At 43.4% G+C, this 24013-nt stretch overlaps 1 protein-coding gene across 1 annotated transcript in view; it reads right to left on the bottom strand.

The window, feature by feature from the left end:
* lrrc75a (leucine rich repeat containing 75A) overlaps positions 1-23578 on the bottom strand; it is a 41820-nt gene extending 18242 nt beyond the window's left edge. Inside the window, exons 1-3 of the mRNA XM_070906327.1 lie at positions 23330-23578; positions 13900-14028; positions 2613-2725 (exon numbers count right to left, since the gene is read on the bottom strand). Of these exons, the coding sequence (XP_070762428.1) occupies positions 2613-2725; positions 13900-14028; positions 23330-23578 (491 nt within the window). The remainder of the gene's footprint in view (positions 1-2612; positions 2726-13899; positions 14029-23329) is intronic.
* Positions 23579-24013: the final 435 nt, after the last annotated feature.

Below are 24013 nucleotides of genomic sequence, written 5' to 3'. Positions count from 1 at the left end.
TGGGGGGGGGGGGGGGGGGGGGGGGGGGGGGGGGGTTGAAAGATGACCCACATACGTGCTGCGGATGGGATTAAAATCACCGACCAGGACAGGTAACGTTGGGGCTTTAGAAACACCTGACCTGGCTTCATCCAAAGAATCCACTGGAAAATAATGTTGAAGTCAGAGGGGTTCAGAAGTTATTGACCAAAACATAACCACACTTGTGATTGCGAGGGGCCACAAAACTGCCACAGACAAACGAGGAGACAATCGGTGGATGATGTCTTCACAGTTTTTCAACATTTCTATTGACTCCTGGAGGGTTAGGGCCGACGTAATTAGCATGGAGTCGTGTGAAGGGAGGGCGTTAATGGCGCGTGTTCCACGCAAAAACATGGTTCAATCTCCTGTCATGCCCGGAGACGCAGAGTTAAACGGGGCCCGTCTCACCTCGGGCTAATCACTCTGACTGGAGTTCATGACAGCCTGAAGTGCCGACTGCAGCGCTGCGTTGATTAAATCTCATCCGCCAGTCCAGAATAACTTAAGATGATTAACCAAACTCATTTTCATTGTCATCTCCAGCTATCATTTAATGTCATTTGTAGGTGAGGCGCTGCTTTAACAGCAATTGTTTGAGCTCACTGTTTAATAAAACCAAAGCAACCTACGATTTCTGTTGACTGTGAAAGCGCCGACGAACACTCAAACAGACTCCGCAGGGATCCGGTCTTACGGCTCACATTGAATTGCAACTCGTGTGTTTGTCTGCAAACCGCTCTGTAGAGGAGGTGACACCCGGTGCTCATGCTAACAGCTGAGGAGGAGACATTTTCATTCCCTACCCATGCTCCATTCACACAGCAGTGGGAATCCTCCCTTCGAATGTGTCCTCTTTCTCTGCCATCTGCTCCCACCAGGAGGCATTTCATGGCAGGTCTGGGTGTTTCTGAGCGGATTTAGGTTGCGCAGCGTCACACAGTGATCAGCAAAGGCAAGTCAGGGGAAAAACCAAAGTCTTTTCATCCCTTTAGAGCAAAAATGGATATGGTGACTATGGATACAAATGTGTCCCTGTTGTAACTTTTTATCGTGTCGTTACTGTTATGGTCGACTATGGCTGATATATTCAAAAGGGCCAATTTTTCATTAAACATCCCATGAAACCAATTAAAACAAGTCTAATGCTATGGCCACATTTACAAATGTAAAATGTGTTTACTCACATTTCAATTATTCCCACATACGAGTCAGAAAACATGTGTTTTACATAACATCATATCAGGTGACCGTAAATTAGCTTCAAATAGCTGACGTGTTCTAAAGCCGAACGACTGCACTGATAATATACAGTACGTCATTAGCTCCAATGTGTGAACACATTTCACTAAAACAGCCAGAGAGCAAAACATTTAATGGAAGTTGAACATCGACGCCTACAAAAGCCATAATGTGACATTCGCTCTCCTTCATCTCTTAACCTCTGAAGTGCAAACAAATGCAAATCATTTCACGTCCTTTCGGCTGTTTCGGCTCTTTGTCTGGAGCAAGATTATGATCCCATTTGTTTTGAGAAAAACCCGATGCTCTTCCACTTCTGTCAGTCGGTAGAAGGCTAACACGGAGGTGTGCTGATGAAGTTACTGCTGTCTTGTTTCTATACGAGCAGATTCCAGAAGACTCAAGTGACATCACTCGAGGATATTTAACCTTCACAGAGCTTCCTCTGGAGCCACAGAAGGCTTCATACAACGTTTTGTTGTACATGTGCAGCTGTACTCCCCGACAACCGTAAACACACTGATGTGTAACACCCGTGTTAATTAAAGTGCCCCTTTAATTAATCTCCCTGAAAGGTAACAACAAAGCCTTTCTGCAGCACTACCTGTCCTGTCACACCGTGGACAGACAATCTTCACCGGTAATCAGCTGATACTGACGGTATAAACCAATTCAATTAAAGGATACCATGAAATACTGAGCACCAGAGCGCAGACAAATACCATTCCAAACTACAGAACGATCCATTAAAACTGTCAAGTGATTCCCCGTTGGTTTACACTCTGGGACGATCTATCTATGTCATGCTCCACCTCAGGAAATATAATACATTTAATTAAGGAGGTGGATGCTTTTACAACACTGCTTCATCAGGACTGCAGGTTGAACGCAGCAGCTTTTAAAACCCTGAAGACAATTCTTTGCTGGCTGTACTTCACAGAGCTGGAGGACCATATTTATTATATACTATACGGCCGCAAAGTGAATAACAATTACAGCCACGGCGCACAGATAAAACTTCAAATGCAGACACGTGAACGGCACACTGAAAAGAAAAATGAATTTAGGCCGTAATGTCTGCATAAAGATGGGAGCTGTTTGACAGTGAGAGGGAAAGACAAAGGCAAAGAGAGACACTGAACGTGACCAAGAAGGATCTGATTTCCAACTGTGTCCATGAGAGGGTGGGAAAATGAAGAGACAGAGACATCAGTGGATCTTTCCACGGCATCCAAAGAGGCAGCAGATGATGACACACTGGTGACACACTGAGATGTTAACATACTGCACCATAGTCACACACACACACACACACACACACACACACACACACACATGCAGACACTCACCAGGCCTGAGGTTTCCTCTTGAGCAGGCCCTGTCTCCTCCACTGAGAGTGGGGGCTGAGATGGTAGGTCAGCTGACGACAAACCTTCTCCATCGCCCCGAGAGAGTCGCCCTCCTATTGGACGCACAGAGACAGAGACACACGAACTATCAGCTCAATTACGGAGGGTTGTCAGCTGATGAGATAAAAAACCTCCCGGTGGCCATATTGGAGGGATTCAGCAGTCCAGCATCAGTGGTGAGAACAGCTGGTTGTAAATGTAAACTTTCAGCAGAACAAAAGAGGCTTGATGTGCATAAACACATTGCTATAAACCAGAGTAAACAAATTGGTAAAACGTTCTAGTCTATGCTGAAGTCACAGAAATGCTAAAGGACAGTGAACATTTGTTATAGGGGGCTCATTAATTTTAACATTTTAAATAATTTATGATTATTGCCTACAAAACAGAGGAGAGTGAATGTGAGACATTCATCAGTTTGCCAAAAAAAACAACTCCAATTGAACGTTTCTGTGTCTGCTGGGTGTGAAACTAGGCAACTGTTTGCTGTCACGTCAGCAAAAACACCAACTTATTAATAAGCAGCTGATATGGTGGGGGCAGTGTATCAGTGTTAGCTTGTTTTGATGTTTTTCTGCCCTATAATAACTAAAATCAGTTCAGCTCCATCACTGTGGCTGGTACTTTGCTAAATAAACCTGCCAAAGAGCAAACAAAGCTGAACGCCAACATGGACGACTGGTTTGATTGATCTATTGTATTTAAGGTTTGCAGCATGAAGCTAACGTGCCACACCTATTGACAGAATAGGAGGACTTTCCGGGGATTTGCATATTAAATAACAACACATTTTATAATGCACGTGATTAATAATGTAAATATACATCTTGATAGATGATTATTTATGATATGTCATGCATTCCTACTCAGTCAGGTGTATGGTATGGTTCAGTCAGGCGTTGTGCACACAGAGGAGGGGGACGGGAAGAAGAAATGTCATGTTGGACACGACATTATGACAGAATAAGACGGAGCAGTGAGGTGTTACAGCAGCAGCAGACACGAGACAGACACAAGGATGTAATTAAAGGATTCGGGCACCACTGGAGCAAAGAATTAGCAAGCACACCTTCTGTCAATGTCAAGTTTCTGATATGACGGGACACGCACACACACACACACACACACACACACACACACACACACACACACACACACACACACACACACACACACACACACACACACACACACTGTGAGGCTGGGGAATTGAACACTACGTGGTGCGTTGATTGGCTGTGTCCATAACGCTTCCCTCTCTGTTTGAGTGTCTGAGTTGCACGTCTGCGCACCACGTAGTGCACTGAAACATTCACACAATGAAATGAAAATGCACAAAGCATGTACACAATGAAATGACTCGCCGCAGATGACTGACGTGTAAATTATAGTCATCTGAAACTACATCTTTTGGGGCGAGACGCAAAATAATGACGAATCGGAAAAGTGCGACACTCGTGTTTACTCCTCAGCGAACAGAACTCCACTGAGGAGGGAACAGTGAGCGAGTGAGTGTGTGTGTGTGTGTGTGTGTGAGGCTTCCACCCTTATTGAAATGCATTTATTCGGGTGGTGAGTCAGGTTAGCAGGTCCCCAGTATCCAGGGGAAGAAGTGATATCAACAAAGACATTCAGTGTTCCCCAAACTGTGTTGTTCAGGTCAGTGTGTGTGTGTGTGTGTGTGTGTGTGTGTGTGTGTGTGTGTGTATTTTGGGCTTGCTCTGTAAAATACTGGAGGTGCAGAAGTTGGATAGTAAAGCAGAAAAACAATTTTCTAGCAGACAGCATTTGTGAAAGTGAATGAATTGATACCCAGAGGGAGGCAGAGAAAAGACTTCTTCCACTTCCTTGGCTGCCAAATGATTTTTTCTCATTTTTCAAATGAAATGAAGCGATAATGATTTCCGTAGAGAAACTGTGAAGATGTCCTTGTAAATGTATCTGTGTGGTCAGGCGTGGCAAAAAAAAAAAAGTTGCGGACACGTTGTATTTATTGTGTAAATTCACATTTTTTAAGCTCATAGTGAATGAACAAATGTTTCATATTTTCACTTCTATCTTGTCTCGGTTCTCTGCTCTGCCGGCTGTCACTCATTTATTTATTTATATAAATGACGTACAGCTGCACTAATCAATACCTTTTCTAATAAGAATGGCTCAAATTCCTGTGTGCAATGTGAAAGTGACCATTCGCAGAGACAAACATTTTTTTTTAAATGACACTTTTACTGACTTATTTACGGCAGGCTATAGCCCTCATAAATAAGGACCCTGACACCTTCACTAAAACAAATTCCTTGTGTGCAGGAACTTGGTGAACTTGATTTCTTATTCTGACGTAATGTCCTGCTATCCCATAATATCTCTCTGCTGTTTCACAGTCCCAGTTTTCCTTTAAGGGCTGAGGAAGTGCTGTTACTCTTGGTCTGACGAAAACCTTTTAAAAAGCATTGGATGAACTCAAATATGCATGGATGTGCTGAGAAGCTACGGATACAATAGTTGCAGAAACGCTGACATTTTGGAGATGCAAGGTTTTCATGAGCCAAAGATGATGAGATGCACCAGACACATTTTAAGGGTCAATACAGAACCAATAACTGATATTCTAACAATGCTTGTTTGTTTACACAAATATTTTAGAACCTGTGGTCCTTGTTTCTGTGTGCAGTCTCAGTTGAGACGTATTGATGTTGTGTTTTGTGCCGACACTCATGGTAATGTACAGTTTGAGAGGTTTCACTGTGTCAATAAAGCTGCATGAATTGAATTGTGCTGAAGTGAACGAGAGTGCGCTCGGGTCGATGAGAGCAGCAGCTGCAGCATCTGGCTGGAGCCTCATGGCTTCACTGTGGCCTTTTCTACATTTCACTGCACCCAGCTCTCTCTCTCACCCCCCCTTCCTTTTCCCTCCTTCTCCATCACTCTCTCAGCTTCTCCGTGGCTCCTCTTTTTTTCCCTCTCTCCTTCTTTCTCTGTTGTCCTGTCTCGCTCCCTCTTCCTCCCCTCCTCTCTCTCGTTACATTATTGATACAGGACACATCTATGAATCTTTCCAGTCTCCAGAGAACTGATGACCTCTCCTCTCTTATTCATCATCAGCTTCATCTCTATTCCCTCCCCTCAGGCTAGCCTGCTGATGAAGTTAGTTTGCACAGTACAAATGGAGCCATTACTTTAGTCCCATTTTTCACTGCCTGCCCTGCATGCTCTGGTAAATTACTGCTAAACTGTTCCTCCATTCTGCAGATGAATTGTTTGGATAATTCAATTGTATTGCTCTTGTTTCAGCGGTCAAGAGGTGCAGGGGAAGACCTGGAGGACAGCTGACTCTGAATCATGGCTGGATCTGTGATCTCAGGAGGAAAATCACTCTGTGTGCTCTACAGGTGCGGAGATATCACCTTGAGGCTGGTAGTTAAATTCTACGACTGAAAGTTACACATTTCAGTGTTTGTTGGATATTGCTGAAGAAGAAAAACTTAAACAACAAAAAAAAAAACTAAGCTTTTCTTGGCGTTTGATGAAAAGTCACTGTCGAGTTTAAAGAGCACAAACTGACAAAATTCAAAAAGTGCATGACTAAAACTGGATTCAATCTCAAACTTGCATTTTCTGAGACTGGAATGAAACACAGAGTCAAACCAAATTAGATGTAACAATAATCAAAATACTAAATATAGTTGAAACTAACTCACACCCAAATGCTTACAGTATTCCTCATTACACACACACACACACACACACACACACACAGAGTGTTGAGACTTCTTCTTTTCAGTCGTGTTTCCATCACTTCAGACAGACATTACATTGACTCACATTTATTTCCTGGAGACGTACCCTAACCACTACTTGTCTAAACCTAACCCATACCCTAACCTTAAACCAAGTCCTCACCCTAAAATGTGTTGATTCACATTACGTGGGATTTGTGTTTTGTCCCCACAATGTGACTGCGTAAACGTGTGTACTACACGCTCCGCCACACCGACAACACACACACAGTGCTGAGACTACTTCCTTTCATGCTGTGAAAGCATGGCCTGTGGCTCAGTTTACGTCACATTGTGTCGTCTAGTCGCCCAAAGCCTTCAAATCTCCTCCAGTAAAAGGCGCCTTTCACTGGGTCCATCTCGAGCACTGAACTGCAATGTCAGTGAGTTTTGAGTGTGAAAGAGAAAAAGGAGGAAGACACACTTACAGATGAGGCACAAAAATGGACCATTTGAGATGATTTACAAAATCTAAAATGAAATCTGTTACAGACAAATTTAAGAACAAACATCGCAACTTCAATGCCACACTGACTTTGTTAGATTTGCGACTGATAATGAATATATAACATTGCAGAAAGGCGTCAGTGTCGTCCATCCAAGTACTTAGTCATTATATATCTAATTAATAAAAACGCATACAATAATGGTATTAGTCTTGCTTGAAATCAAATGCTCAGAGAAAATTGTAACTTCCTCATGAACTATAATTTACTACAATATCCTGACTATACTGGTTATTACATTATGTGCTATGAGTCATTCTTTGCCTTCCGTACAACCCTACTTCACCCTCAGAAATAATATGGTTGTCCTTTACAAATCAACCTTTTTTTTTTTTATTTCCTCATGCTTTCTGAAGTAGCTCTTAATCTTAACCTTTACCTCAGTCTATGATGAAAATGTGCCAAATTATATCTCCCAGTTTCACTTCAATTTCACCTTGTAATTGCATGGAACGTTAGCTGTTGAAAAGGAGGCATGGTTGAAGATGTAACTACAGATATTGTCATGTGAACAGCTTGGGAATGACTGCATGTTGCAGGAAGACATTTGTTAGTGGCACCTGTTGCTTCTAGGATTAGGTTGCATAGGAACATTATAACAGAACTGGGTGTGACCTGAGAGACCTGAGACAATGTTGTCATGTTGAAATCACTACAAATGGCCAGTGTCGTTTATTTGGAAACTTTGGAAACAACTCTGCGACTGCACTTTCCATGTCTTGTTTTGTGCGGTATTGATAGTTTATACCTGTCTAGGCTGCGGCCATGAAGTTGAATCACGGTTTACCAACTGTGCTGTAATGCATAAAATGAACAGAATGAATGATGGTTCACCCTTCACCCAGCTGATTGGCTCATATCTGACATGTAATGAACGGTCAGTATCAGCAGGATCAAACACACACACACACACACACACACACATAAGTGAGATAAGTGAGGAACAGAGATGACTTAGAGAGGAGGCAGAAGAGGTGTGAAATGGGGAGAAGAAAGATGTAGAAGAGAGAGCGAGAGAAAAGAGAAAATGAGAGAATCAACGCAGCTGCAGTGACAGAGCAGCCAAGCTTTCAGCTGCTGTAAGTATAGATTCACAAGCCACCCTGCTTAGCTGGAGTCACACTGCAATGAATAGACCTTTCACACTCCCTGTGGAGGCTGCTGTGCGGCTGTGTGAGACCGAGGAGAAGAGTGTGTATGAGCATGTCTGTGTGTGTGTGTGTCATCACAAAAGTGCTGTGTGTGTGCACAGATGTTTATTAACTGTGTAATATCTGATTAAATACTTCAGGTGTCTTCAGCAGCACTGCATGTGTGTGTGTGTGTGTGTGTGTGTGTCAACAGGAAATCCTGGATTTTTCTTTTCCAAAGAGAAGAAGAAAATGTTTGTGTTCGGAGTTGGTAACCATATTAATGTCCCTTTCAGCCTCACATCCCATGGCATCACTAACTTAATGACCGAGCAGTGTCGCTGGATTGAACCGATGGCTTGAACGGGTGTGGCCATGCAAGCGACCAGAGAGAAAGAAAGTTAGGGGAAGGCTTTTGTAGCTTCAGTGTCTCCTGCGTATTGTAAAGGTTTCAGCGGTTTCACTCCTACATCCCTGTTCTTCCTTTCATCTCACAGACTGAAGCCTCAGAGTCTACTGATTGCTCTCCTGCAGCTTTATTGGCTCTGCATTTTCTGTATTACCAAACTGCTAATGCAAGTTTCTTCCTGCAGCTGCTTCACATTGCTTTTGAACCACAGGGAGGCTTTTATTGTGAAGCAGCCACAGGAAATGAACAATTAGGTGTCATCTAGGCTGTGTGTGAAATCAATCCCTATTGACTACTGTCCGAATGATCAAAAGTGGTGCCCATGGCACGTACACTACTTTCTGCTAGCAATCCCACAATGCATTGCAATGCGTTGCATTTTACAGATATTGCTGTGTCACTCTACAGCTGTCAGTGGTGACAAACAACACCTTTAACAATGCTGTCCTGCTGTATAGAACCCCACTGGCGCCACGCCTGCATCACGACTTGTGATCCCAGTCGCTCACAGCACGGCTCGGTGCGAGAACCAGTAACTGAATCCACTGTCCATATGGTTAGCGGGTCCAGCTTCTCTGAGCCCTCGCTCTAGAAGCACCCCCTTGGTCTATATTGCGTGCACGTCGCCTTGTATTCTCCTTCTGCATTGTTTAATTGTGATACTATGTGAAACGATCAATAACTCAACACGGGGCATTACATTAAGAGCAATGTCTTGGCTTCCAGACAGTTGAACTTTAATGAAAAGACTGTTTAGTCCTCATTTGATTGGATGATGGATATGATGCAGTTTGATGGGATTTCATGTTTACTGCCGAATCGATCGATGCCACCTCTATGGGAAGAACTCATACTGACTGTGGACTGTAATCTAATTACACATGAGTGTGTTTTATTATTGATAGTAGCAGCATTACCCAGGGCTTCACCGGAGTGTGTTTTATGTATGTTGCATGAGTAATGCTGTAAATTAATTCACATGGGTTTCGACACTGAATATTTTGCTGCCGTTTGTGGGATATAATGACTTTCTCGATTGACTGATTCTCTTTTTGTGACTTGTTTCAGGTTCTCGTTCTCCTTTCATCTCCCTGTGAAAGATCCACAAATTTAGCATAGAGAGGATTAACTATGATGTAATTATATTTCTATTTATGCACCACCACTGCCTCAATCTGTTAATCCTGTCTCTTAACTACACAGGTTTTCAGTCCCTTTGTTTACTTGTGGAAAGGTGTTATTAATCCCCCAGCAGTTTTACTGTGTGTATTATAATCAGGCTGTGAGGTGGGAAAAGTCCATTCAATTAATTCTCTGTTTTCTAGACTGGAGTGTTGACTGAAACATAAGGGACTGACAGAGGACGTCCATATGAAGTCACAGTATGAATTATGTCACAGTGTATTTGCAATGGGCATGTCTTCTGATCTCTTCGTGTGCACTGTAAAAAAAACTGTACAGACTGTTACAGCGAGACTGACAACTTAAAAACAGCTATATTCTCGACCACAGCTGGACAAAATAACACAGTGGCAGGTGGACGTGCAGCAAACAACATCCTTAAAACATGTTCCCTCTGCGCAAATGTGGTGTCATCAGCTGCCTGAAGGCAGAGCAGGTTATTGGTGTTGGGTATGAGGGGTGTCTGAGAACACTCTTATGCTTTTATGGCACTGCTTGATTGGAAATGTCCTCTGTGGAGGGACGCTGTCAACCACTGTGTCTGTGAAGCTCTGCAGTCTTGGGGCTGCGCTGCTGAAGGGGATGCAGGGAAGCGACATGCAAAGAGTAACTTAATGCTAGAAAGTAAAATCAACATTTTTTTTGAGTCCGTAACAATCACTTTATTACACCATCAACTGATTCTGAGTCTACAGTGTGGCTCAAGAGACACATCCCAAGTAAATTAAAGGTTGTTAAAGGTTCTTAGGCTTCATTAATTGCCATTTAGCAACACAGTAATCCAGTAGAGACATAAGTTATTGATATGATATTTCAATATCAATCAAGCTCACTACGATGTGCTACTATGACAAGCGGCTCATGCCAGAAACCAAGCTAATGTGTGCAGTAACGTTACAACAACGTCCAACGCGCTCATGAAGCTATTTTTACTAAGATTGTTTGGACCACGGATAACCGCGCTGGTCCCACGATGTAATTGGTCGATCGATTTAATCAGCTACAGTAGCTGTCTAGGTAGTCGACTCACCTCATGGTAAGTTAGCGAGTTAACGTTATGTTAAATGACATAACGTGAATGAAACTTTAATACATTTCCTTGTCCGTGAATGGGGTTAACCTCGTAGAACTGGAATTTGAATCATAAGTTAAAGCTGCTCTAATCAATATTTCCATATAAACAAGAGATCAAATGACTATGTGTAATGTGAAAGGTGACAAACCCACAGAGAGTCATCGCCTGACTTTGTGGTTCCCCTCAGCTCTACAGACACTTTACTATCTTTCAGCCCACTGTTTGTTTGTTTGTTTTGTTTTTTTACAGCCTGCTACTTTACTGTTTTGATTCACTCTCACGGCCCTCATCAGTGTTGTTTTCAGCACATCATCTCTGATAAACCCGCCGTACAGCACCAAATGACAAAGTTAGCGACAAGCTGGTGAACGCAGAGAAGCATTTAGCTTGAGGGTGATAACATGTCAGTATTGTGTTATCAGCTTATGGCCAAAACATCATCACCAATGCAGGTTTAAGTAGTAGTAACGTAATTTTAAGAGATGAAGCGGTATCATTGGTATCAAAAGTGCTGCTGCCGCTCCACCTGTCATTATTCAACAAATGGTCAAACAGAATTCATGAGGTCCAAAATAATAATTCTGCACAAAACAAAAAAAACCCAAAACCTTACAAATTCTTGTGTCCAAACAAAAAGGCTTAATGACGTAGAAAGATGAAGTAGATTGAGCTCCTGACAACAGACAGGCTGTAATATTGTTATTTAAATGAAATTAATTGTCACACTACAATACCGGTAGAGAACCGGAAAGTGATTCTACAAAGCAACATGTTACCACATGTCAAGGACTCGAGGTCATTTATTTGTCATTTTACAGCACAGCGTTGCACAATGAAATGTACCTCACCAGTGACAACAGCGCATGTCATATTCAACGACAATATGTGTCCAAATTACGTATAATTTGTCTTGCAGCAGAAAACCGTCCTCACGTAAAGATGATTTTGGAAAAAGTTGACTTTCATAGATGCGGCATTAACTTTTTACGAAAGCCCATCGAAAGAGACGCAGTGAAGCCTCAAATATCTTGGATGCCAAGTTCAGGAAAGTAAAAGAGAACAGCGATGCAACGTGTCAGACAGGACGGACGGAGCAGAGGGAGGGAAATAACACCTCTCTCTCTCTCCGTCTCCTTCTGGACTTCCTCTCTCTTGTTGCTTCTCTCTCGGCACATAACAACACCCAGCCTCTCCTTGTTCACCTGTCATGAACCGCACGCAAAACCCTTCCCTTCGATTTCCTCTTCAGCTGGCATGTGTGAGGAGCCTCTCGCAGAATGCGGCTTGTACATCGATGACGATTCTGGGACTCACAATACAAACCTGGTTTATTTTTCGGTAAACACAACATTTGTTGCAAATGAAAACTCTGTAAAAGGTGTCGCCAGGGTTCATTTTAACACATTAACATTAACAAAGTTTTTTGAAGAAAATGTGTATCAGTTTTTGTCAAATTTGAGTCTTTTCACTTTTAGTCTAGTTTTGTTTGTTTGTTTGTTTGTTTGTTTTTAGTGTCATTTGATCATTCACAAGCTGTACTCACTCATCTGTTTGCTGCAATGTTGATCACTCTCTGGGTTTAGCTTGAGATGAGAAGCTAAAACATAACATGACCACAGTTATACTCCTTTAGCTCACATCTAGAGGAAGATATATAGATTTTTCACACTGGCACAATCCTGGAACATTCCAAGTAGGCTGACCCCGACTTGAGCCTAGGGCTTGCTGGCTCTGCTCCGGAGCAGGGTTAGCCCCGATTTTGTGGGGTTATCCCCTGAAAACACAGTGCTAAAAAACATCCACAGCCCTTGATAACGTTAAGTTCGCGTCAACTTACCTTTTTATAAATGACAGCGCGCTCGCCGGCATGTTTTCGTAGTTTTGTCAAGCGTTTTGTTGGCGCTTCTTGTTTCATTTTCAGTGGGACTGCGGATGAATTTAGCCCATAAATCTGTTACTTTTTACCTTTGAAGAACCAGTTACGTTAGCAAACATTACTGGTTATTAATGCTTATTCGTGCGACACGTCAAGCTAAATCAACTTCTGAAGAAGAAATATTCTTTGGTGCTGGAGGTCACTGCTTTACCAGTTAGGAGGAGACAACGATTCTGAAGACAAGCTGGTTGGTGATGAAGACTTTGCATTAAAGCACTGGTTTAAATTGGTTTATTTGCCCATTCATCTGTATTTCACAATATTGAATAGTTTTTATTGACAATACATTTTGTTTCGTATTCAAAAGATACTTTTTATTTGGTTATAGCCTCATGTTTGTCGTGAACAAAAGGTACGAATGTCAACGAGGTAAAACATATTTTTGTCCATGAAATGAACACTTGTGAGTATCTCTCCTCGTGTTTTACACGGGAAGTGGTTTTGTGCGGATATACAAAATGACTTAAAATGTCACTAATGAACCGTACATCTCCAGCATCCTGTTTTCACGGGAAATGGATCAAATTGAGGAGGCAAGATGGTGATTCGTGCGGTCTTGGCGAGGTCAGGGGAAAATCACTCACGCATAGATTCAAACAATTATCATCTCAGAAATGCATTTGCATCATTTCAGTCATCCAGAGGTCCAGAAATAATATGATTTCTGCTTCTCAGATGTAGATGACTTTCGACAGTAAATAGATTAAAATGGGCACAGCAATGGAAATTAAAATGGGCCTTTTGAAACAGCCAGCATTGGGGCAACAGTGTTTCACCGCAATGCTGCATTTACACATCAGGCCTTTTAATTCCTATCTTTATCTCCATCATTCCTCCTCCCTCCCTCCCTCCATTATTCATGCAGTATGGCTGCTGTCACGCTTTCATTCCCTCTCTCTCCCTCAGTGACACACCGGACAACATGAATGAACAAAAACAAGGAGCTGCAGTTCCCTCAAGGACACACACAGCCACACAAACACTTAGAGCACTTCCGTAACCTAATAGTGTCAAACAGAATGAGTCAGGAGATCATCTGATAGCAGCAACAAAATGAATCACATTGGTCTGAGTGTGTGTGTGTGTGTGTGTGTGTGTGTCTCCAAGCATGTTTTACTGTAATCAATAATATTTACAAAGTATTCTTCACATTAGATGATTTTTACGTGTGTGTGTGTGTGTGTGTGTGTGTGTGTGTGTGTGTGTGTCCTACCGTCTTGGGGCAGTGGACATATCGTGCCAGGCTGATAATCAGGTCATGCGTGATGGGGTCAACCAGGTTTCTGAAGCTGGCGTAGCGGTACAACACGTCATCCAGAGATGTTGACTCCATGCCCAGGTCCTATACACACACACACACACACACACACACACACACACATTAAATAAGTTGTCCATACAGTACTTATATAGGCAAAACCCCCATAGGCAAGACAATCTATTTATATACCACATTTCAAACATAAAAGGTACAAATTCATTCATGCACATAGGTCTCTTGTGTGTAAGTGCGAGCCAACATTTGAAAGGCTTTTACATTTTCCCTGCTGCTTTGTAAACGCGCTGACCCCCTAAAGCATTAAATTAAAGCCTGTTGCATTGCTTCCCCGCTGTCTGACTGTCTGCTTGCTGGTGAGGGAAAATCAAAAATTTGTCAACATCTCAAGCTCCATCAAAGCCGACGACGCGCAAACCTGTTGGCAGAGCTAAACACATGATCTGCGGTCTTGTTAAATCTTAAAAAGTCAACATGAATGACAACTCCACTTTAAAAAAAAAAAAGACACAGACACAGGAGAGGATTAGCAGTGAAATGTATTTTGACGAATGTAGCAAGGCTGCTGTCTCTGACTCCACTGCTAAGGAAAAGCACAATGCTGGCTGTACATATTCAGCCTCACACCATTTGTTTGACATTAATAATTTAAACGATCCATCACGCTCCATTATAGGCATATAGGGACAAGATTTAAAGACCAAAGCACCATTAGCGACCCCGAAACGCTGCCATGTTCCTTCATACTTCACTGTAAAAGTGCTAGGCACATGATGGCAGTCTCGCTGTTCTTACCGCCTTACTCGTTGTAGGACAAAAAATGTAAAGTTAGTCCTGAGTGTGGGAGTAAAGGAAAGGTCATGGGCTCCCTTGGTAGCATGAATGAGCTCATTTCGTGGCAGTCTGCCCGTTAGATCATGAGAAACCCTGACACCCTGTCCTAGCTCACGCAATGTGCAAAATGGAAATGTTTAATCCTCGGGGGGGCGTGAAAGGGGTCAGTCAAAGTCTGCGCAATCTGCCCATTACATATAGCCATTTTTTTTTTTAAATACAAGTGGAAAACTTATGTTGATGGTGGCACTACAGAAAAGGTTGGGGTCACCAACATAATTGGCATGCGTCCTCTGGGGACCACGTGCAAGCCTCAGGGTTCAGACCTTGGGACTTGTTTGACAATCTTTTTAGCAAGTGTGTTCATTTTTAGTCATGCTAGCAGCAGGGCTCGATGGATGTCTACGGTAATGTCTGTCTGTCACCACTCTGGTAACTTTGGGATCAGCCTCAACCTCTGTACAGATATTCATGGTTTCCGGAGAATACATCCTAATATCTTTGGTGATCCTCTGACTTTTCATCTAGCACCATCATCAGGCCACAATATCAATTTGTCCAGTACTTTGGTTCATACCGAATCCCTGCAGAACTGATGACATCCCGGAAAAGCCTTAGCTGTACTTTGTGTTTAGCACTAATTAGCAGATGTTAGCATGCTAAAATGCGAAACTAAGACGGTGAACATGGTAAACATTATTCGTGCTAAATATCAGCATGTCAACATTGTCGTTGTGGCCATGTTAGCATGCTGATGTTAGCGGTTAGCTCAAAGCAGCACTGTAAGTATATCCTCACAGAGCTGCTCGCATGGCTGTAGACTGTTGTTGGCTGCAAAGTCTCCACCGCTAGCGATTAAATCTACATAAAATACAATATTAACACTAATACAACTAATACAGCTTTCACTTGTCAGCGAAACCGCTACAAATATGTAACTCAAAAGGAGCAAAAGAAGCTAATTTAGGAGATTTATCTGATTGCAGGGTTAGCAAGTTAGGGTCTTCCTATTCTGCCAATAATGCATGAAAGCAGCATCAGTTGTCATGGAGATGGTTTGGTTGTACAACACCATCTGCTGCAGAAAGCCACGAGATGCGGTTGAACGCTTTGGACGTAGTTGGACCTTGCGTTGAGATTTTTTTGTTTGCTTCAAAAGGTCCAGAATTAACCTTCATGCTTATTATAATAATATAATAAACTATATTCCGACTCGTGTTTTCTTGATTTATGTATTTTGTAAAGAATTAGGGATCCCGGTCCTTTCCACACTGTTTAAAACTTGGGGAAATGCATGTCCCTATTTGCATTCTGGAAGTTGTAGACATCTTAATTCACAATTTAGCTGTAATATGAAAGACAACTCTGTGAACGGGATACGCACTGTCTGCTCTGGCACAACGCTCTGTATGCACAATATGTCATGGCTCTGCTTTTCTATCTCCACCATTGCTTCTGCTGCTAATGCCAGTGGGCTTGAAACACTGTCTGGGGAGTGAATTTTAGTCTGTAAGTTCATAGTGTCCGCTCTGTAGGTATATTTTTGTGCATGTTTGGGTTTGTTTGTGCAGACAGTTTGTAGCCAATTAAGTGGCAACAGGACCGACTGTGTTCGGGGGGAGAGAGAGAGGGGGGGGGGGAGAGACGCTCGGTCTCCTCCAGAAAGGTATGACTCACTGAGGTTTCCATGCTGCCTATCGTTTTGCGTAGGAGGGGCAGTAAATAATGACAGGCGCTTTGACTGAATGACACACACACACGTATGAACCAGCTGCTGTATTTTCAGATGAGAGCGACATTAATAGCAACACAGAATCGGAGAGAAACCTGTGATTAGTGCATCAACAGGTGTATGTTATGATATGTCCTGTTGGTCTCCAGGATACACAGACTCACACAGTTTCCAGTTGAGATCACACATGATGCATTGTGGGTGCATTGTGTCTGAAATTATTTCTGCCTGTGTGTGTGTGTGTGTGTAAGGACTGAGTGGCACTACACACTCCTTTCTGGCAGCAATTTTTTTCCCAAGATGTCAAACTGTTCAAATGGTTCCCGATGACAATTTGCATTTGCAATTTGTAGATAAACCACATTCATTGCATTTCCCCAACGGCAGTACGTCCAGTATAAAAGGAAACCAAAAAATCTGAAGCAATACAGATAATTCTGTATTGTGTGTGTGCGTGTGTGTGTGTGTGTGTGTGTGTGTGTGTGAGAGGGTGAGTCAGAGGAGCACACAATGTGTATTTTCCTCATAGTCTGATAAGGATTTGAGGCACAATGCAAATAGATCAACCCTGAATGGAAATTAATCTTCCAGCTCGCTCTAATCTGAACCCCAACATGAGAAGGTTTATGAACCAGCAATAAATGTGTTCACAACAGTGCTGACAGTGTGTGTGTGTGTTTGGGGAGAGGGTCTGCAAATGTAAAAAGTAATAAATTGTGGAACACATTGAAACAATAGCAAACAAAAGACCAGTGGTATCCAGTCCCCACAAAAGCCATACATTATTAACAGTGGCCCCTCATGAATTATACAAGACGAGGACAAAATAAAAATGCAAAGTCTACTTCCTTGGACTCTAAGGGGACGGTGTGTTGAATAAACACACACACACACACACGTAAACCATTTATGCTACAAGGAAAACAGCGTGGGCTTCTCTTTCATTAGAAAGCACCACCCACACTAATTAGTGCCGGTCAACATCAAAGCGGCGGCCTGAACATGAACAAAGACGGAGCTGGAGACAGACACGGCAAACGTGACGGCTCAAGTAGCAGGCTCTTTGGTAAATAATGGCGACCGGGGCAGAAGGACCCGTATATGAAGCCAATACTGACCTTTAGTAGAGATCTCACTCTGACCAGACGGTGTCGTGCATCTCTGATGTGATGGAGGTTCTTTGATCATGACAGAAGAATAGATATTCATAGTTTATATATATTGAAGGTGTGTGTGTGTGTGTGTGTGGGAGGTGGGGGGGGGGGGGTGTAGAGGTCCATTTTTTTTCATACATTTCATTTAGCAAATTCACGTTTAGCACGTGTTGTCAATTATTCTGGCCGATTAGAAAAACCACTCGTGGAATTGATAGCATAAATAATGGCTTCATTCCATTTTGCGGGCCCAGGTCCAGGCTCCTGGTATTGTGCTCATATGTTGGCTCACTGACACGGCTTACAAGGACACTTTGATGGAACTGGGCCGTCATTAATGTCATTAGTTCCACCTGTTGCTTGCCTGATATGACAAATCAAAATGTCTGCAATGAAAAAGGTCTATGGTGCCCCCCCCCCCTGGCCCGGCCATATGCACAGGGCTCATACAATGAGGTGGCGTCACAACTTCCAACTTTGGAAGTTAGATGTAACTGCTGGCAATCGTGCCTTTCAGCCACTTTCCCACACATTTATTGATACTTCTGTAGTTCTTCTCGCCAAGTGGGAGACATCATAGCTGTGAGAAATTTTATTTCTTTACGACTAGGTAGCTAACACGAACATCTGTCCGACTCGGCTCCTCGTAATTATGGTCTGAATGATATGGCGTGAACGCGACAATAGTCGACAATAGGTCTTTAATCCTAGTGGCAGCAAGTGTATTTCGTAACGTGGCAAAGTAGTAGTGAAGGGAATTCCGGCTCTTTTTAGTGAGCCGGATCATTTGGCTCAGCTCACCAAGAAGAGCCGGCTCTTTCGGCTCCCAAACGGCTCTTCATTTTACCACTTACACCTTTTATAATCCAGCCAAATTCTGCGCTGTTTTGACTTATGATTTGTATGTGTACGCACATATCACTTAAATTATTCAATACATCCTTTGTACTGAAGTATTCAAAAGTAAAAATGACATTTTCTAATATTGTAGGAAAGCTCCACTGGTCAGGACATTTGCGAACAGTATGTGGTGTCTTGTCAGGACAGGGACATGCTTTAAATGGTTTATTTCTGAAGCAGGCACTTTAGAGGCAGATGCACAGGCACTCAATAGAAATCGCTACAGCAGGTGTGGTTTTGCTGTCATTGACGCACACGAACTGTGTTAAACGAGCTCAATCAGCTGTTTTGCCGTCAACTTAACTCTGCCTGCAGGCCGGTGCGAGCCGTGTGCAGAGGGCGTCGCCTAACAACGAGGTGAGCATCATTGTCCGAGCCTTTGGCACAAATATCAATAATCGTCAAATCATTCTGCCTTGATGTGTCGGTCGCGTCTCGGTCGCGACCGACACATCACTACAAAGTAGGTCGTGCTAGCCATGTGGCTACATCAATAACATGGCCCTGACATTATTGCTGTAGCTCGAACACCATGTCAACATCTCACCTAGTGAGATGACAAAGTTGAATGTGTCTCTGTATGCAGATTGACAGAAGTCGAACGAGCTGGGGATGGAACAGACTGTACAGACTACAGGCAGAACGCACACCACTGTGATTCAAAGAGCAGCCAAAACAAAGCCGAATCAATCAATCAATCAAACGGCACCATGTTGACACACTGCCTTTCAAGCGCTGATAAGACCGAAGAAGAAAGAAAAAGGAGGAATTAACAGAACAATGTATGTAAGTGGTTGTAGTCTTTTATGCCATTACTTTCAACAAAAGAGATTTAATCGTTTTTATAACAGCACAAGACATCTGCGGTACTGAGCTGAGAATTAAACTCTAGGGAGCACTGAATCCTTGCAATAGTGTGGAGGTTTTGATTTTGGAAACAGCCAAATGCAAAGACAATGGGCCTCGCGCAAGAACCGCTCGTACGAACAGATTTGTTCTTATGTGGCAAGTACGACTGAGGCATTTTCTTCTGTCATTTTATCTTAGGTACCAGCGAATTCACGAGTGGTCCAGAATCGTTGCACCAGTCAAATTTCAACTAGGCAACTCCATTTCAGCAGCCTGACATCACCAGACCAATTCTCTCAGAAATCTCTCATACTGCTGCCTCTGGGTCTTGTCCAGTGTCGTGCTCTTGCATCCAACGGTGTAAGCTCATTGTACTGTGAGCCATAATATTTCCCGTCTCCGTTACTGTCTCAATAACTCACGAACAGGTGATGTTCTCTCAGCCAGTCTCTCCAGTTAATCGGAACACTCGTACCAGTAAACCTCCCGAAAGAAAGAAAGAGATAAGAACAGGATACAGGGTTTAGGATAAGAGCATGAGGCCCAGTGACTTTCAACAACAAATACTGACCAATGGCAGCTTCGGTCTTAAAATATTGTGACAAAACACTGGTCGCGTAGCGTAAGAAGAGTTCACAATCTCGTGCAGCTGTTTAACAGCAAAGCAGAGGCTGCTGAGGGAACCACTGAGGATGCATTTAGAGCCGGTGGAGGTTTCCACAGACGCCGCCGGTTTTAGTTTAGCGACCATCTTCGAGGCAGTCCCGGTGGGGGAGAGAGGCTGGCTTTGGTTTCAAGTTAATTGAAGGGCGGTGATTAAGAAGGTGGCCTCCCCATTAGCTCTTAACAGAGCTCCTGTTTGATTAATCAATGTCTATTTAATCCGAGCCCTCAAGCCATTGCCATGGTTTCCGGGCAACGCGGAGGAGAACCTGGTAACCAGCGGAGAGTGGCTCTCCTATCTATGACAAACAAGCTCTCTCTCATTTTCTCTCTTTCTTTTCTGAGTATTGTCTCCTCACGTCCTCTTCCTCTCTGCTTCTTCATGTCTGTTGCCGTTTAACACTTGCGGTGTTTTTTTCCCCTTTATCCTCTGTAATTGTCTTGATCCAATTCATCGTGTGATCTGCCCGTCATGCTCTGTTCTACCAGAGCACAAACCCTCCACAATATGAAGCCACATGCGACTGATGGTTTTGTCACCGGAGCTCTTCCAATTTGGTTTTTTATGACCCAGCATGAAAACCTGTTGTTTTCATCCTCCAACCTCCTGTGGCCTTTATGCCTCCGACTCTCCGCTGATGAAAAATAAAGGGCACACATTCATCCTTCAATCTGGATCATCACTGTATCTCTCCATGTTGTTAACTTTGCCCCAGCTGGAGTGCATCATGCTTTTGGACGTTTCCTTTTCCCTAATCCCCGAGCTCCACATACAGCGACGAGGAAAAATCCTCAGAGGTCAGAAGAGCTTGACCTCAACCTGTCGCCCACTGGATCAAAGCTAAGCCATGTGGACTGCAGTTTATACCGTCATACCTTCCACTGATACTACAGCAGAAGCACCGCTGCTTGGTGCTGAAGTAACACTGAACTGATGAGACGAGGAAATATCTTAAATTTGTAAACTGTGTACAAGTCGCTTAATGACCAGAGAAGTAGTCCACTAAGTGCTGATAACAAGGCTTTATAGTATACCACAAATCTCCCGGCTGCTGTATCTGGTGCCATAATGGAGGTCTAAAGGAGAATGGCTGTTTGCAAATAACGCCTTGTTATGTTACAATGACGCCCGCTAAAGAGAGATACTTGAGCTACCAGTAGAATAAAGGCGCTTTTAAGGGCAGTAACTCATTCTGTTTGATGGGAAATATCAAAACAGTGTAGCTCATTCTGTCAAGAGGAGACAAGACGTGACAAAATGAGGTATCTTACTTTTAAGCGCATTTTTACTACTGATACCTGTATCGACTACAGATGAGTATCGACCCTCAGGATCAAATTGCTTTTAAATGAATGAATTATTCAGGTATGGTTGTTTGTATGACTTTTATTCAAAAAGCTTTTTTTTTTTTTTTTTTTTTTTTTTTACTTTGGAAAGAATCAGGCTAGCTGTTTCCCCCTGCTTCCAGTCTTTATGCTAAGCTAGGCTAATACCTCCCAGCTCCAGCTTCAACTGAACGCACAGATATGAGAATGATATCGATCTTATCATCTCACTCGTGGAAAGAAAGCGACAAAGTGCCCAAAAGGTTGAAAAAAGTGTAGAAGATAGAGTTGGAAGAAACGTACAGAAGACCTGAGCCAGTAAACATCTACATATCTAGGTTATCACTGGGCTGCATTTGGTTGAAAATAGGAAATGCTTAGAGGCCAAGGTTACATTTAACTGTTGATTCAACAACATTTCAATGACTACATTCCAGCATGTACTATTTAAATGCTAATGGAACAATGGTCGTTAACTAAGGCTGCAACTAGCAATTATTGTCATTATGTATTCTTCAGAATGTCAGAGAGAGGTGAAAATTGGCCTTCACCATTTTCCAGAGCCCAAGGTGTAATCTTTAAATTGCTTATCTTTTACCGATCGACAGTCAAACCACCAAAGATATTCAATTTACGATGATCGAAAAAACAGAGAAAAGCAGCAAACCCCTACCTTTTAACCTAAGAGCCTGTAATGTTTCTGTTGATTGATTAAACTATTCATTGGCTGGGGTTTTTATTTTTATTTCTAAACCCTATAAAGAAGCGTTCCTTTTTCAAACAGATTCTTGACGCATTTTGCCCTGGAAATCACAGAATCAGCGCTTACTGGCAAGACTGGCCGCACCGCTGTGTTGTTGTGCCTTCACTTTCAGACTGGAGACTGTGAGACTGTGTGCTTCTCCTCCTCTGAGATATCATAGCAGTGACAGAGACGGTAATCCTCGCTCTTAACGATGACGGATGGAGAGGTGTCCTCCGCCTTTAAGCCTGTTTACTTTGCTCCACTGTTTGCCATCGATTTGAGGATTAACGATCTAAAAGGGTTTGATCAGAAAACCGTAAATAGTAACAGAAAGGGGCTGACTGAAAACCTCCAAAGCCCCAACAATAAACTGTGACAGCAGTGTGTGTGTGTGTGTGTGTGTGTGTGTGTGTACACTGGAGGCTCTGCTCCCTGTGGTTGAGTCATAGGGGATAGACAGTGAACACTGGCAGCATATGGATTCTGTGCAGTGCTGTTATAAACCTGTTTCTCCCTTCACTGTCTTCTCGAGCTTCTCCCCATCTCATTCCCATCTATTCAGATGTGATACTTTTCTTAATTTCTCTCCTGCTACGCTCAGGTCCTCCCTTTCTTCACAGCTCTCCAAAGCCTCCTATTCAACCGGTGGCATTTTCATTTTCCTGCTTCTCTTTTGTTTTCTCACCACACCAGATTCTTTCAGTCTGCTGCTGGGCTTTTCCTTCCCTCTGTAACAACAACAGCCAGCAGCCAGCAGCCAGCCAGCCAAGCGCAGCAAATGTCTTGAAAGGCAGAGAGAGGCTATAAATCGTAGCAGTCTCCACACTGTACCAGTGCAGCAGAGCCAGGCTGAGCACAACAGGTCCAGGTCCAGCCGGAGAGGAGGTCAATTCATCAGTCATGTAAGCAGCCAATCACTGGATAGGTTTAGTCAGTGTGTCAACAGTCGGTCAGTCCGAGCCTGGCTTCTGTTTCAGTGATGACATCGACATGTGTACACAGAAAGAAATGAATAGAGGAAGGATAAAGAAAAGAAGCAAGCCAGTCCAGGATGTTGTGGCCCCGTACTAGCAACTTGAACCTGTGACCCCTGAGAGCTTTACTCACACTGCACCACTCATTCACACACACACACACACACACACACACACATAGAGCAGCTACCTGTCGGAGTGTCTTGAGCATCTCTGTGGCCTCGTCCTGCTTGCCCTGCTTGGCCATCAGCATCATCTCCTGGATCATGCCGATGCGGCGCTGGTAGGGTGGCGGCGTCCCACCGCGGCCCAGCCGGTCCCCTGACTTCAGCATGAGGGAAGCCAAGATGTCGCCCCGCTCCTTGGTGGGCGTCCGTTTCCAGCTGTGCTGAGGGCTGGCTCCTCCGGGCTCCTGGCCTTTGGTCTGCTTGGCACCCATGGCGCCGTGTTAATGTGAACTGTGGTAACAACAAGGCTGGTCCCACCGAGCAGTCATGCAGAGGCAGGCTTGATTAATGGCCGAGATACTTTGCTCATTAAAATGTCTGCAGCTGATCACATCTTTCTAGTCTTTCTAGTGAAGCACTGTGAGCAACACAACTCCAAACTGCTCGTGAAAAATGCTCCTCATCACCCAGTTACTCAGAGGGGTGGGTGTTCCAGTAGCACTGAACGATACACCAAAACATTGGGAAGTGGAACTCCTAGTTTTCTGCTTTTGGGGAACTTGTTAATCCCAGAGAGTGCAGCTCAAGTCGGAAAGAGGTCGGAGGATGCTGCCCGCAGCATGGCCGCAAAGCACGGACACAGCAAAGTCAGGATGCAGGATGCCTACGGTGCAGACGGTGGCCCGCCGCAGCCTCCTATCCCGAAC

Source organism: Enoplosus armatus, chromosome 5, assembly GCF_043641665.1.
Source record: "Enoplosus armatus isolate fEnoArm2 chromosome 5, fEnoArm2.hap1, whole genome shotgun sequence".
NCBI lineage: Eukaryota > Metazoa > Chordata > Actinopteri > Centrarchiformes > Enoplosidae > Enoplosus > Enoplosus armatus.
This window is presented reverse-complemented; position numbering and strand designations above follow the sequence as displayed.